The sequence below is a fragment of the Mus musculus genome, chromosome 1 (genome assembly GCF_000001635.26).
Source record: "Mus musculus strain C57BL/6J chromosome 1, GRCm38.p6 C57BL/6J".
NCBI classification, from domain to species: domain Eukaryota; kingdom Metazoa; phylum Chordata; class Mammalia; order Rodentia; family Muridae; genus Mus; species Mus musculus.
This window is the reverse complement of record NC_000067.6, coordinates 109,980,752-109,997,208: the sequence shown is the minus strand read 5'-3', so window position 1 is coordinate 109,997,208 and position 16,457 is coordinate 109,980,752. Positions and strand designations below refer to the sequence as shown.

Sequence of the window (16,457 nt, the reverse complement as noted above, 5' to 3'; positions counted from 1 at the left end):
AGGTTAAAGTTATTTGTTTGTTTGTTTGTTTGTTTGTTTTGCTACATCAGATCACTAAACCCCACAAAGGTTCAAATTTTTGCTCATCTGTACAGAATATATGGCATTGATGTTCTGTATTGCCTCTGTACAAAAAAAAAATTACTTCTACAAGGCCTAATTTTTTTTTTTTTTTTTTTTTGCCCTGGAATATAAATCACTCATTCAATCAAGGGATCAAGTTACTAGATTTCAAATTTACTTCTTGTATTGTGGTTAGGGGCACATTTCTTGAACTCATTTTCTATCTTCATTGGGACACTTCCATGGGCAGCTTCTAATATATATCATGCAAGAAAAATACAGACTTACTTAAATGTTCATTAATATGTGTCTTCACTTCTGACTCTGCAATACACACACCACCACCACCACCCCCACACACACACGCACGCAGACCACACATATACATTTTCTGTGATACAGGGTAAGAAGTAGCCCTTCAATTCTTGAACTTATGATTCTCCCATTCTACTTCGCAGCTGGGGTTAAAGACATGCCCAGCAATGTCTAGAAGTTATACTAGTTGCCTTAGGAAGTGAACATAATATTGCTCAGCTACCTAATACATATTTTAGAGTAAGTAACTTAAGGCACACATCTTTGTAATTTTAAATTAATGTTTAGAGTTGCTTCTATCCTGAGTGATTTTGAGACAGAAAATTAAGAGTAATATTTTTAATATTTCATGATTTTGTTGAATTTCAAAGTGGCAACTTGTTCATAACAAACTCAATTTTTATCGATTTAATAGGAATCGTTTTACTGTTTTTGAAACATTGTGCACATGATCGCAAAATATACTTATGTGCAATATGCATACTATACTGTTTGTGAATTCCTTGAGTTTCATGATCAAGGAAAGACTAAAGAAAGCTTAGTTCATACGTTAAATAACAAAATTATAGATTCTTAGTCAAAACTTTGAATTATAATTAACATATTCATATTTAATAAACCTTTAATGTATATTCATTAATTTGGGGCTCATTCTATGATGCATGCATGGGCAGTAGTTAAGGACAACTTTCAGTGTTTAGTTTCTTTTTCTACTATGTGAGTCTTAGGGATCAAATTCACATTAGTGCTTTGTGGCAAGTGACTTTACCTCCATTATTTTTCTACAAATAAATAAATTAAAATGAAATGAGTGAGACTTTGGCACATAAAATATAAATGATTTTAGTAGTTGTATAACATAATGACTGTAAAATAAATAATATATATATATTTCTTAATATTTACATGTGTTACTTTACATTAGGAAAATGCAGGTCCCTGGTTGTTGAATGTATTAACTAGTTTATATTTTTCTTTGCCCACACAGGATCAATTTGTACCCTAAATATTACAAAAAATAATAATAAATACTAAAAATATTACCTTAAACAATGTAGCTATCTATTAAAAATTTTCAATTTTTTAACCTATTCATGTGGAAAACCAACAATAAAAAATATTCAATTTCCTTTTTTGATCTCTGAAATAAAATATAATCCTGATTTCTATGCAAATGTTTCAAGAAACTCTGCTATATTTTATGAGGACTTGACACTTTAAACTGGAGAAAGAAAAGGAAAACAAACAGCTGTATAATTTAGTTACTGCTCTTTTTCCAGTTGTTCAGTACTAAACTAAGGAATTTCGGACATCACAGCACTTTGAAGAGCCTATGTCCTGGGAATAACGTCAGAGGACAGTGAGCATCAGGCCTTTTTCTCTTGACCTAGCCTTTATTTTAGTGAGCCATCAAGGCACCATTTTCTATGCAAGTATTATACAAGAAAAAAAAAACCCTCTATTGCCTGCCCCATACCACTAGATACATACACCATGAGCTGATCATCATTTGCCTAATAGCATCTACAACTGAATTTTATTCATATTCCTATTTTACAAAAGGGTATTTTCAAAAGAAAAAAGAAAAAATGAAACAAAAAAATCTAAAACAAAAGAAAGAATAAAACAAGTTCTATTTTTTAAAAAAAGGAACTGGATTTAGACTGCTTATAACTGAAGCCATGAGGTCTAAAAATTTCATGTTGCAATTTGTAATGTTAAGGATAATGAAGTATACATAATTTGGATATGTTTACACAGTATCACGAAACTAGCCACTAGGGAGTCAGCTCTAAAGTTTGCTGCTAGAGGAGCAGATGTTGTCATCCACGGTACAGACACTGGCAAGTTCAGAATATTCTTCTAAGTAATTCTACCACGTCTCATACAGTTTCTTATAAGAAACGCAGATGAAACTTACTGAATCATTAAAAATATAAACAAACCAAAGTAAACAAATTTAAGAGATCAAATGGCAGATTAGTGTATCAGTGGAAAAAAGGAGGAGGGGATTTCCTGAGGGTATTAGGTGTGGCTTTAAATATAGTCAAAATTCGTAATATACATGCATGAAATTTTTATAATGAAACTCATCATGTCCAATTGCTATACACAGACAAAATCATTCAATATCAACTGGTAGAATAACCATATCACTTCATTCATACTGCCTCATCTTGTTCTAACTGTGGTAAAAGGACTTAGCAGCATGTTTCAATAGTGATTACCAGGCCACTAAGATCCTTTTAAATTGAACATCACTCCTTAACTTGTGCCTTCACTGTTCCACCTAACACAGTAGTTAATGACAGAAGCACTATAAATCCTTTCAGAGAGGAAAATTTTGTTCTTCTATCATCAAAGGAGAAGTTAGCAGCTCTCCAGTGAACTACAGACATTTACAGTACCCATTTGTAACTTTAAAAGGCCAAATGCCCTACCTTCCCTACATAGAGGGGATCTGAACCCATGTATTCTTCCAGCACGAAGAACTGATTCCAAACCCAGCTGCGCTTGGTCCGGGACCTTCCTGACTGGAAGTATGGCTTGGATCTGGACCGTGGCAGCTCAGCTTGACTCATTCCAGAGAAGCAAAGGAAGAGAGCTATAAGCTGTAGAAAATGGCACAACTCCACTTTGCCCAGCTTCATCTTTTTTTTCTTCCTTTTTCCTGTGTAAGAAAAAAACCTTGACAAGAGAAAAGGCACAGTTCTAGTTGGCTTCGTAGCTCTTGCCTCCGGCAGTGTGTCAGATGGGAGTCCAGAGATAATAATTTGTAGAGTGTTGGACTGGAAGAGGTCACCAGTGCTGAGTAGCCGTTGCCAAGGAATGGCCTAATAGGTTCCTAGAACAGAGACGAGAGCTCATGTCAGAAATCAGACCATGTAATCTTGCAAAGATTTTAGTTACTAAAAATACTAAATTTCCAGGGAGAGTATTTGGGAAAGCATTAAAATATTAATATTGACATATATGAAATTATAATAATAGTAGCCACATTTATAAATTACATAATTACAGCCATTCGAAGAATTATCTTCCTTCCACAGTACAATTTTGATCTTCTTCTAGGAACATTGCATCATATGATTTTTTCTACATTAATGTATAACATCATTGTAAAACATTATTTTTAATTTAGTCTTTTTATAAATTATTAAATAAATCTTACACTTAGTTTTATTCATTAGTATTAGGATATGAAAAACAAACATTTCAAACCAGGGTGTTTAGCAGATGGATATGTGCTATTTTAAATCTCTCCAGTGAAACTGTGAAGGGAAATAAAGTATGAGGTGATTCACAGCAAACTGATTGATTGATACTGAAGCACACAGACCAACAGTTATTTTGATGTGTTCGGGTATGATTGCGATTATCTGTAAAGCTCAGTGATTTCCATTTCCTATTATTCAAATTTATTGTCATTTGCACTGTAGCATGATGGTTGGTGCATTACTCCAGTAAACTAATATACCAAAAATCTATTCCATAAATCTTTATTAAATGCTTTCCAATAAAGCTTCTACATAGGAGGGCCTTACTCCATAAGTAGTTAAAAAGCAGACTAATAATGCTCAATAGATAGGCAAAGAATACTTTATTTGAGAATCTCATTGATTTTCAGCTTGCAGTCAGGTGATGCTTCAGGGAGAGCGTGGGAAAAGTCCTTATTCGGGTCTCTCTTTACTGCAGGTACAGCATCCTGATTATGCAAGGGATAGAAGATCAGTTATAAGTCTTCTATACAGCCCCAAAGCACAGAGGGATATGAATTTATGACAAGATTCTCACTTAAATCACTAAGTAGAAATTTGTGAATTAATTTTACGTTCTATAAGTAATCATTAATAGGATGAATCTCTCTCTCTTCTCTGTGTGTGTGTAGAGTGGATAAAAATATCAATAAGATAAAGTCAAAAGTTTCCTGTATATTAAAGCAGAAACAGAATTATCCTTACAAGTTATTTTATTTTATTTTTCATTTTGTAACAATGTACTCTGTTTAAAAAACCTACTAATCAACAGATAATACTTTAAACAGTTAATATTTTCAGAAAAATAGCATACAGTGAAGAAGTATGAACATAGAACTACCTAAATTTCTTGAGAATGTAAATCAGTTCACTTCGTGAAAGAAACAAATCCAAATAGCCTTTAGTCCTGTGAAAATTATCACATACCTTTCAAACACATCTCTATAAAGTTTGGATATTCCAGACTGAATTTCAGAGTGATTCACTATTTATTAAATAATGTACGCCACTACCCATGAGAATGGGGCAATTCTAATAAATTTTAGTACCTATAGCCTTTTGTGAATTAAAGATAACCAAATACAGTGACCAATGGCAAAGTGAAATGAAGATCACAACAGGAGAGAGAGGGAGGTGAATTAAGGTACTAACCCGCAGATAGGAAGGCTAATCTGCAGCTGAGTAGATTAAAACTACTCTGTGATCTAATGTTTTCGAAAATAGTGGATTAGACCTAACAGTCTAGCAACACATGGGTGCAGAAAAAGTGGCTAAGCAAAAATAAAGCAAGGCCCACCTTTCCTGCACCAAGCATCTAACTGCATTTCTGGGAACCAGGAGGGATGCTTTGGTCAAAGTAGTCAGATAAAAATATAACAAGGAAGAGTTCCAGTTTCTCTGCTCTGTTTTCTTTAAAGAAATATAAAAGATAGATAAAACTAGAACTGGATTACACAGATTATGTTATATATGAGCAACTTTGCGACATTGTTTCAGTGTGAAAATATATTCAAATTTTAAAGGAAATAAACAGCAAATTATTTTTATATTAAAAGATTGGGAGGGGGTTAGTCTAAATAAGTACTGGCAAAGCATATATGTTTCCATTCAAATAAATATGCATAAGTGAGATTGTGATTCTAAACTCCATGATCTTGAATAAGAACAGTTACAAGAAACTAAGAAATCTCCTAAAAAGAGTGTCAAAGCCCTTAGCCTATCACAGTGACAATTACAGTAGCAATACTGTCCCCCCTGGCAGGGTTAACACTTCAAGTTATAAGAAGCTAAGAATGGATCTTGGCATGTATAAAGGTGATTCAATATAGCCATTAGAGTTATTGTTTGTGTGTGTGTGTGTGTGTGTATGTGTGTGTGTGTGTGTGTGTGTGTGTGTGTGTGTGTTTGGAACATTATCTAGAAATTAAATATGGTTAGTGAACTGATGTCATTTTTTTTTTATTCCAAGGTTAGCAATAGTAAAACTATTGGGATCTCTTTTACCCTAAAAGAAAACATTTTAAGTAGGCAGATTCAATACCAAGGAACTGTGTATTCATAAATCGAAAACTGTCACATGGATATTAGGTTGTACAGTACTCTCTGGGGGAAAATTGTAACTATTTTCAAAAGACACCTCTGGTAAACCAAATACTGGTTTGAAATTGAAGTTTATTTAAGTTCGTATCTCTTAATGGTATGAGGGTGTGACCTGATGATGGGGACGGAGGCCATAATACTAATGGGGACAAGATCATTGTAGTGTTGTTATACAACTTTCGATCCCTCTTGGATTTTATTCTTTCTATGTACAAAATGAAAAGGCTGAAACAAATATCATAAGATAGCCTGGGATATTTGTCCCAATTCTTATAGGCTCTTAAGAATTTCGTAAGAATTGTACTGCCAGCTTTATTGTAAACCTGTGATGAAACTCCTATTGCTAATAATTAAAGATGAAGATTTTGAGAAGCTTAAAAAGAAATCAGATTGCAAAGGAAGCTCTTAGCCTGCCTGTGAACCACAGTGAACTCTGTAACAAGCCCTGTTCAATTTACTCTCATTGCCTCTTGAAGATTCTTTCCTGTCTATATAAAAACATTGTAGATTGATCAAAGCAACTAAAACATAGAGAAGAGGGAATTTGCTGAACACATTATGACTCTTGAGACAATATCAACAAAGGGAAGAGACCTAAGAATTGTGGGCTCTCTTATTTAAAGAGATGGTTTTAAAAGTAGCTGGCTTAAGAATTAACCTTCATGCATAGGTGCATACACTTTTTAGGTGTGGAGCCTAGATCATGCTGGGAATCCAGGAAAGTCTTCAGAGAATGTCTGCATTCTCACATATTTCGTATCTGGTGTGGAATATTAGCCACATAAAAAAGAGGATTTATGAATTATTTGGCATCTCTAACATTAATGAATCTTATTTTGTAATAAATTCTAATCACTTCTTTTTGTATCATTTGAATTATTTGTTAAGACTCTTAACCAAATTATCTTCATTTTTCTTTGTTTCCTGCAATATTACACCAGGATACGTCAATTGGCTTTTTGTACAAGATTGACTAGTGGAATTATGTTGTGTGATGCAAATAATTGGATCTGTAATGCCTTTTCAAATATTACTTGAAAATGAGAAAATTTTATCCACATAATTGTGATCTGAGCTTGGTGTATTCATGGTATATTAACCAATATTTTGGTGGTAGCTGATTCTGCTGGGAACATACACCCTACGCAGTGAGAGTGAAGCTGGGTGTGTGATTTGCTTTCATCCTTTCACAGCCAACCTCCTCTAAAACTTTGCTTTCTGTGCAAACAAATGTAATCCTCAAGAAAAAGATGACTGTGAAGCATTTGCACAATTGTGACCTGAGGTGGTTTGTCATAAAAAAAGAAGAAGGAGGAGGATGAGGAGAAGATGATGATGACTTAACTTCTCTCTCTCTCTCTCTCTCTCTCTCTCTCTCTCTCTCTCTATCTATATAGATATAGATATAGATATATAAAATGACAGCAACCCCTCTGTTATTTCTGCATATCGATAGTGAAAAGAAATAGCAAGAAATTGAAATTTCATCATGCATTGTGTAACTTCTCCAGACAGTTTTCCCTGTGTTCACGCAAAATATGCAATAGTGCCACAGAACAATTTATGCATGTGACTGATTTTAAGCAGAGAACAAATTATATATGTCAGCATTTCATAATAAGCCCAATATCATCCCATAAACCTGTGTCCCAAACCAAGAATGGTACATTTAGCCTTAACTTCTTCACAACTCGTCATTTTCCCTGTGGCCTACTCTCATATCTGAGTTTCACAAACACATGTCAGCAAGTGTGCATATGTCAGAGATAAGCAGAGGCTGAAGTGGCCATGTTCTAGGCTGAGCTGCCTGCCCTTGTAGAATAACTAACTGAATATGTCAACTCCTTGGAAATTTGAACAACTGAACTCTTTTCCACTGATGACTCAGTAAAGGTATACACAGCCTTGTTGTTTTAAGATGGTCGTAATTTCTACAGACTGTAGTCATGTTTGGGATAATTTCAGATTTGGAGCATTGTAATAGGAAATAAATTAACTTCTTACATTTAAAAAGAGAAGTAAACAGGAGCTCAGGAGGAAAATGTTTACAAGGGGACATGAAATAAGTGATAAGACAGATCTAGCTGTGAATCTGAGAAAAAAAAGTATTGAAAGATTTTAAAAATATCTTTGTTTGCTACAATAGTTTACAGTAAAGATCTATATTTTATTTATAATAAATTTTACTTTTTCTGAAGTTGTTTATATGAAATATCTCTATGAGTAGTACTATGATAAGGATAATGTATTTACTAAGCAATCAGGTCATCAGAGCCTTGGAAATGAAGTATAAAATATATTGAAGTAAAGAGAAAAGAGGAAAATGGTGAGCAACAGTCAGTCAACATCAGTTGTCTGAACTAAAGTAACCTCAGCAGCAACTCTTTGGTTTCAATCATTAGTTTCACACTGGTTGCAAAGAATGATTAAAGAGGAGTTTATTTATTAGAAATTTAATTTATTAGATAATTCTATTTTATCAAGATGAGTTCATTGTTATAGCTTTTCTTAACTTCGTTTCTTTCTTGAAATATACGTAAAATCACTTTTAAAAAATAAACATGTGCTTTTCATGTTCTTAACCAAATGTTTTATTTATACTTAGAAGCAATGATTTAAGGTCTCTCTTTAACCTCAAAAGTTGTAAAAGTATTTATGCTTCAGCATATCAATTATCAATCATCAAAAGTGCAAATTGCCTGTAGTCTGCACCATCCGAATTAAATTTAGCACACTATGAACATGATAGGCAGTGTACATTAGTTCTTATTTGGATCCTACACAATAACAGAGAACTTTAATAGTTTTTGATGCTCATTGTGATCCCAGTACCTGGGAGGCTGAGGCAGGATCCTTCCAGGTTATCCTAGCTTATATACAGAGACATTGGCAGAAAAATAAATACGAGCAGCAACTAAAAGATCATCTAACTGGAAATGTAGATAAGCAGTATTATATTTTTAGAACAGCACATTGTGCTAAATGTTCTACAGGAATAGATGTGATGTGTGCCTGTCAATAATATGAAAAAAATTACATGCTTAGATTACATAGTTATTAGTATATATTTATTGAAGTTTACTATAAGTAAGCAGCATTTTATTGCAATTCAATGTCATAGTTTCACTAAACCATAGGCAAGGAAGAATGGCTGATCTTTGGAGTCTGCATCAAGCATAGTTCTGTAGTTGCTTTAAGATATATTTACTGGGTCTCATACCAGCTCACAACTTAATTACAAGTTAGTATAGATCTAAAGAAAGAGAGTGTGGTACAGTAAAAATCAACATAATGCATAATAGTTTCTTTTTTCTTTTTATTTTTTTTTAAGAAAAGTAGTAGTAGGACATGATATTTGAAGGATGTTAATGCAATTAGTAGAATGGACCATGAGAACCATGGTGCATACGAGTTACCTGACAAACACCCCAGAATCTAACTACTAATCCTTTGAGTGTTTCATTATCTTATCATTAATACATGACAGCATATAAACTTATGGTTGTAACAATTATATCAAGTGAAGAGTCATTGTGTTGTTGGTCTACTGGGAAGAAATTGTCATGTTTGAGATTACTGTAAAGCTTCAGTACACTTTAACAAGCAGCACATTCTAAGTCAATTCTTCTGAAAGACAACCAACACACTTCCTTAAAAGCAGAAATGCAACAAGAGAAGTAGCTAGAAGCCACTGTGCAAAATCACAAAGCCTTAGAGCAATCTTTCACTGCTGGTTCTTTGGCTAAGTCTGGGAGGAAGGCAGAGTTCTTTTCCAGATAATCCTCAGAAGAAAGTGGTGTAGTTTAAGCTCAAGGAAGAATTTGCATTGAGGAATATATAGTTGGCTTTGCGTAAGGGATATTATATCCTCATTATTGCTTTTTTAAAAAAATTCGTAATGGAAAAACATTTAATACATTTAAAAATAACAATATACATTCTAACATTTTTCAGCACATGGATGATCAAGTGTCTACATTTGAAAGATGACTGAGACAAGAAGATTTTCATAGAATCAGCCACATTTCAATTCCAGTTGTGTCTATAGATGCCAAGCTAGTAAGGGCAATATCTATGAAACAGTCTAAGAGAATGTCACTTCGACACTAAGAATAAAACACTCTCGGTTTCCTGAGAGTTCATGTTAGAGAAAACCATGAAGAACTCACAAATTTAATGTTCTTGATATTGGAAAATATTGGTAAAGCCACAGATGAGTAGCATAAGCCACAAAAATGAATTCTACAGAATTCTTATTAAATGTCGAAGGTCACAAAGATCCATTCTTTTGGTATTTGGGACAAACCAATTCAGGGAGTATTTTTTAATGTTTGCTAAGAATTATTTAGTTAAGTTAATAAATCTTTTTTAATGTATAATTCTCAGAATTTCCAATCTTTTTCATAAGCAAGAATTATATAATATTCAAAGTTCCTTTTAACCTTAACTTGGAATTTTTAACATAAGAAAACATTTAATAGCTTCTCAGAAAAACGTGAAGTTGAGAATGAAAGTAAAGGGTTAAGGAAACTTTTTTTCTAGAAACTTTGACTATATTAAAAAAAAAAAAACATAGACAGTGAGCGGTATCAAAAAAATAAGATTACCTTTTCACTACTGAAATTCCTTGATTATCAAAAACTATGTTAGAACACTAAGAAGTTAACCATTTCTACTGAAAAAAAAAAAAACCTGAAAAACATTCCATTGGGAAATTTAGAAATAGGGCATCAATTTAGAACAGTATTTCAGAATACAAAATTAATAAATAGGAAGATTTTATTCATGAAAATAACTAGCATGCCAGTTTTACCTTATGGGTTGTTACTATAAATCCTAATATATAAAGCTGCATGCTATTATTATCATTCTAGATATAATCTTACCATCTATAGTCTCTAGCATGGTAAAACACTACTGTTATGCATTAGGCTGAATTTGTATGTTATTTAACATGACATTCTGTCAATTTAATATTAATCCTATGTAATATTGGTGTCACTCATACATATATATGTATATGCATTTGTATGTATATTTGTATTATATAATTTCATTTCAATTAGTGAGCTTTGGGAATTTCTGTTCTTTGAGATTTCTCACATAATGAGACCATGATGAAGTCCATTAACTTCCTAGGCTACACAACACTAAAACCATGGACCACAATCTCCTACTAGTAACAAGCTTCAGTATAGAGTCAGGGGCCCTAGAAATTAATCACATAGCCTTTAGTGTGCATCTGGCTATCAACCATGAGGAAAAATTTTCCCTAAGTGGATTATATAGATAATTGCACTGAAATAGAAACAACTTCTCTCTTGGGAGAAAGAAATAAAAAAGGGGAAAAGCACATGGTTTATATTGAAGCCTGTACAAATTAAAAAGTAAACAAAGTAACAAACCACAGCCCTCCTGAATTATTTATGTAATAACTAAATGGATGTATTGTACTTCTAGGGCTACCTCTTTACATTTTATTATTATAGAAAATCTTGTTTTTCTAGTTTTAGTTTTTAATTTGCCCTTGTATTACACCTTTCTGTCAGGTGTGATTTACACGACTTCCGTGAAAGGCTTTATGTTCCAATAAATACTTTACAAAATAACTTGAAATAAAATTTTCAAGAATGAAAAATCTTTTCTGTAATAAGAACTGAATGTATGGATAGACATCTGCATATTAAATGGCCCTGGACATTCTGTCAGTGAGGAGTCTTGCAAGACAAGGTGGGGGAGGGGGCAGTGATCAAGGGGGCTTCTCTGCAGAACCAGCAAATTCCCAGAGGAGGCACTGTTGTACTGTTGGTCAGAGTTAGATCTCCTCTGCTTGTTAGAGGCTAGGGAGATGGTCACACAGGACTCTGTCACATGGTTTGCCCTCAGCTCCCCTTTGCCACCAGAGCAAGGAAAGTCAGACTCTCTTATTCACTGCACAAACACTTGCATTTCTGTCCCTTTGGAATTAACTCGTGCATGCAGGCTAGTCTGGAAGTTTCTAAAATTCTCAATTTAAGATATGGGTTTGAAGCCTTCTAATGAAGTAAAAAACATTTTCTATTTCTTTTTCCTTCCAAGAAAGAACACTGTGATGCACTGCAAGCTGTTGAAGCAATAAATATAAATCCTTATAAAATTCAGGACGGTTGGAATCACTCAACAATAATATGTACAAAAGAAAACAAGTTAAGGATTTAGTATATAGCACCTTTCTGAAAGATTTGGAAAAGTATTTAACTTGACACATAGATGTATTCATTCTCTTTTTCTTTTCTTTTTTTTTTTTTTTTTTTTTTTTTTTGATATCTATATACAGTCTGAGAAGTTTAGACCCCTGATACCACTTAGAAACCAAAATACTGAATAATAGCAATGCTGGCAAGAAAATGATGCCTGAAAAGAGACAGTGGTTTTATTTTTCAGACCAAAGAAGGCTGAGCAGTAGCCAACAAATATGTTCTCCACCCTCTCTCCCTATTGGATGCTAAAAACCGAGAGTCAATTCAAGGGTACGTTTCACTAATATAGATGCCTTGTAGTAGCCTTTCATAAGAAAGAGAACAACTCTCTGACACTAAATCAATAAAAGTAGACTTAGGAAGAGGTGTGCATCTGTCAACTGATAGTTAATGCAATTCTAATGACCTATCGCAGTCTTTAATTACAGTAATACTTCACACTGAGAGTGCACAATGCCCTTTTAGTAACACTACAAACTAGAATAGCTTCTAGGAGGGTGATAGGCTGTGCCTCTTGCTTTATTTCTCTTTCCACACACAAAATTTCAGCAAGCTTACTCAGATAAAACTATTAAAACTGGATGCTGCCTCACAGCTTCCACTTAGCCACTGACAATTAAACAGGAGTACACAAGGAAGATTACCATGAAGTTGCTGGCCAGCAACCTATACTTTTGCAGTTACTCCATGCTTTTCAAAATAGCCCGTAAAAATAAAGAAAGTCATTTGAATGCATTTCTCTTTCACATAGAATAGCAAGCATTTGGCTCAACATGACGTCTGACCAGTTCTTTAGAAAACGAGCTGTTTGAGTGGGTTTCTGGAAGGTGCAGTTGGAATTACTCTTAGTTCTTCCTTCCCCTTAACAACTCTTTATAAAGACTCAAAACTACTTAGATTTTGCTGACCGTGCATCTACACAAACTTCCTTTTAATAATGGTTCCTACTACAACAGAACTCTAAAAATACATTTTTGGTTTTTGCACTAGCAATCTACCTTTAACAGCAAATACTGTCAATTTGCAATTTCAATACGATGACAATAAATTTTCCTATCTGTAAAGAGAGATTAAAGTTCTGTCAATCCACCTCTGTAAAAAACAAAACAAAACACCTGCTGGGCACTGATATTGTGGAGGGTAAGTCTTATTTTTATAAATATTGAATTTAATACATGACCTAAATATATCTCTTGCAAAGTAAAAGGTGTTTTACAAATATTAATGAATTACTATGCAAATTTTTCACAGTCTAGAGATTCTAAATCTGTGATTTTTTTTTTCCCTAACAGCTTATGATTTCCCCAGTTCAGGGTTAATTTATTTTGGTAATCTTTACTTACCTGAACTATGACATCTAAGAAATCCGAAGGGTTAATGATCTAAACCGTGAAGCCATTCAAAGCTAAGGTCCTTTTGTATCAATCCACGCTGGGAGGCTGGAAGGCTGAATACCAGCAACTAGCCTTGTGCCAAGTGAACCCACGAAGATGTCCAAGTCCAGAATGAATTCCAGAGAAGCAGGGTGCCCTTTTCCCAGCTCACACCAAAGGTACAAAGAGGCGAAGTGGAAGCAAACCCTGAAGATGCACCTGACCAACGGAATACTAATTACTAGGGGGGAAAAAAAGAGCAACCATACTTGAGTTCCACATTCACATAAGGCCAAAGAGGTCTAGGGCAGATGGTTCAAAGGAATCCTGCTCCTGCTTACACAAGGCACACACCTCCTTCCAGCCTCAGACCTCTGCAGAAAGCGGTGGCACAATTTGCTCCGAGTTGTGCCAGCATCAGTTCAAGGTCCACGGAAAGATCCGCTGGGTACCTCTTAGAGGACAGCGGTGGAGATGGCGAGTGTTTACCTCTGCATTTGAAGTGGGCTGGGATTGGGATTCACTCTCACCCTGACTACTTCCCTCGCGTTGCACCTGGTGTCTGTCAACACTGCTTTCCTGGAGGATCTCGGGAGAACTCAGTCCTCAAGCCTGTCCTGCCAGGCAGAAGCACGTCTCAACACAACACGCAGTAACTTGGGAACGCCACGGGAAACTCCGCACGGATACCCTCCCCCCCTACTCCCGCTCTTTGCTCACTTATCTGTCCGGCTCCCCGCGGTGCGCAGCGAGGGCGCGCTTCTGCGAGGGCGACCTCCCCAGCCCCAAAGGAGGCACACATACACTCACCTGGGGCCTCTCTACCCTGCCAGCAGCATCAGGCACCTGAAACCATGGCGTTTGCATTTAAAAGAATGCGCACTTGGCAAGGGGGTGGAAGGGGTGGGGGATCCACGGGCGCTCAGGGACGCTGTGCTCCCAGCTATGAGCGCCGGGCAGACACAGAAGCAGCGGACCGGCACCTGCTCAGCCCCGCAGCAGCCTACTCGTCTTCCAATCACAACGCACTCCGCAGGGCACAAGGACCCTGGGGGTCATTGAATGCTAGGGTCCCGCTCTTGATAGGGACGAAAAGGGCCATCATTATTCTTCCCTTCCCACCCCCACCCTCCACCCCCATCCCCCACACACGCTAATCCTCTGCACAACAGTCTAGGGTACCAAGTCCGGAGCCAACCAGAGCGCGCGTCCCCGGAGAGGGCGGGAGGGCGAGCGCGGGTGACTGCGAGAGGGCGCGCAGGGGCCGACTTGGGAGTGCGCATTAGAGGGAGATGCAGATCGCCGCGGGTTACCACTGGCACCTTGTCTGAGAGGCTACAGAGACTTCAGGACCTCCTGGAGAAACAGAAAGCGCTGTTGGCTAAGATTGCCAAGAGAGAGACGCTTAGTCGGCATGCGCGCGCGCGCGTACACACACACACAGACACACACAGACACACACACACACACATACACTCACACACACACACACACACACACACACACACACACACACACACACACACACACACATATGCACACACACATGCGCGCGCGCGCATCCTCCTCCAGCTCCTGGATGACTGATCAGTGCAGATGGATTCCTTTGCAGAGAAATAAAGAAGGTTGAAAGTGGGAGGGCCTCAAGCCTCCCCCTCATCCCTCCCACCACCAAAGTATTTGCATCTTAAAGCAAGAAAGTAGGGGAGTTTTAAGAAATTATTTTCAAGCCTTCCCCTCTCCCGTCAGCCTGTCTAAGAAACCTTTACCAATTAAGCTCTTGAGGCACCATGGAAGTCATAAAACTAACCAGAACTTACAATTTTATTGCTTGATAGTTTTGCCCTTTCATTCTCCTCGGACTGCCCTACTTTTTTCTTTCTTTACTTGCAGCATATGTACTCCCTTGCTGTACTCTTTAATGCAAAACTTCTGACGGGTGTGATTTCCAGGCATGGTGGAATCTAGGAGCTTCTGGAGGTCAGCAAGAGGGGAAAGAGAGAGTAGCTGGGTTTTTATTCACAATGCACGCAGCCATCTGTATGTAACTCGGTTTTGTTTTGTTTTGTTTTGTTTTTTGTTTTGTTTTGTTTTGTTTTGCCTCTGTGGGGTGCTTGATTTAACCTGGTGACTTGGTGTTTAGTCAGGGAGATGAGAGGTGAACAGATCAGTGTGCATTTCTTTGCTTTTCATTTTTCACGCCCTCCTTTTGCCCACTCAACGCACTCCACAATCAGAGAACAGACTCACCCTCAGACTCTGATTCCTTGATTTCTCATTCAGTCTATTTGGTGGATCCTTCTTGCCCTTCGCCCAATTTAATTTCTTCTGAACTTTTAACTTCTATCCCCCTCCCCCTCTGCCCAGTATTTAAAATGGACTGCACTCAAGTGACTAAGACAGGAGGATCTTGAAATCAAAGTTAGCTGGTCTACACAGAAACACCTTGTCTTAAAATAAATATAAACAATAAATACATAAGGTAAAATCGTAAAATTTATGCTACCAATCCAGTATCTTTGAACTCCTGGTAAATCTGTTACCTCTTTGTTTTCTAGTACATTACCAAAACTAAAAAGGCTTTGGAAAATATCCTTGTTTTTTCGTAGTTTGTTTGTTGATTTCCTCAAGACTATGCTTGTCTGGGTCCAGAAATACTTCATTGTCCAGATATTTAGACCTTAAACACACTGGCGTAGGGTTCTGGCTCTTTGAAAAGCTCAAATCCTGAGTTTTCCTTGCTCCTAGCACTTAATCTACAATGCTGCATCCTTCCTTCCCCAACCCCATCAACCCTCCCCCCACCCTTCCCCCACCCCTCCCCAAACTTGCATATACTTACTTTGCATAATGAACTGCATTCTGGGACACTAACTTTTCTTATAGCCCTTATGGACTGAAAACTAAAAAAAAAAAAAAAAAGGGGGGGGGGGCCCAGACCAGGATTCATTGAAGAAAATATGAAAATATGAAGGCTGTTTGAACCTTGTAATAAATGTTTTGTAACCAACAAGGAAATGTCTGTATTTGTTCAGGCATTTAATTCTGAGCACACTAAACTAATTGTGCATTGCTCTCTGCCTTCCTGGGTCATCCAAATGGGAAAGGTG

The 16,457-nt window shown here is 36.5% G+C and overlaps 1 protein-coding gene across 16 annotated transcripts in view; it reads right to left on the bottom strand.

Moving 5' to 3' along the window:
- Cdh7 (cadherin 7, type 2) overlaps nucleotides 1-14,972 on the bottom strand; it is a 163,036-nt gene extending 148,064 nt beyond the window's left edge. For 2 of the 16 annotated variants that reach the window (XM_006529600.3, XM_017320706.1), the window contains exons 1-3: nucleotides 14,530-14,837; nucleotides 13,318-13,964; nucleotides 2,820-3,223 (exon numbers count right to left, since the gene is read on the bottom strand). In XM_006529600.3, the coding sequence (XP_006529663.1) occupies nucleotides 2,820-3,029 (210 nt within the window). In that variant the 5' untranslated portion in view covers nucleotides 3,030-3,223; nucleotides 13,318-13,964; nucleotides 14,530-14,837. The other 14 variants (XM_017320693.2, XM_006529608.3, XM_017320698.1 and 11 more) reach the window with 14 other exon arrangements.
- Nucleotides 14,973-16,457: the final 1,485 nt, after the last annotated feature.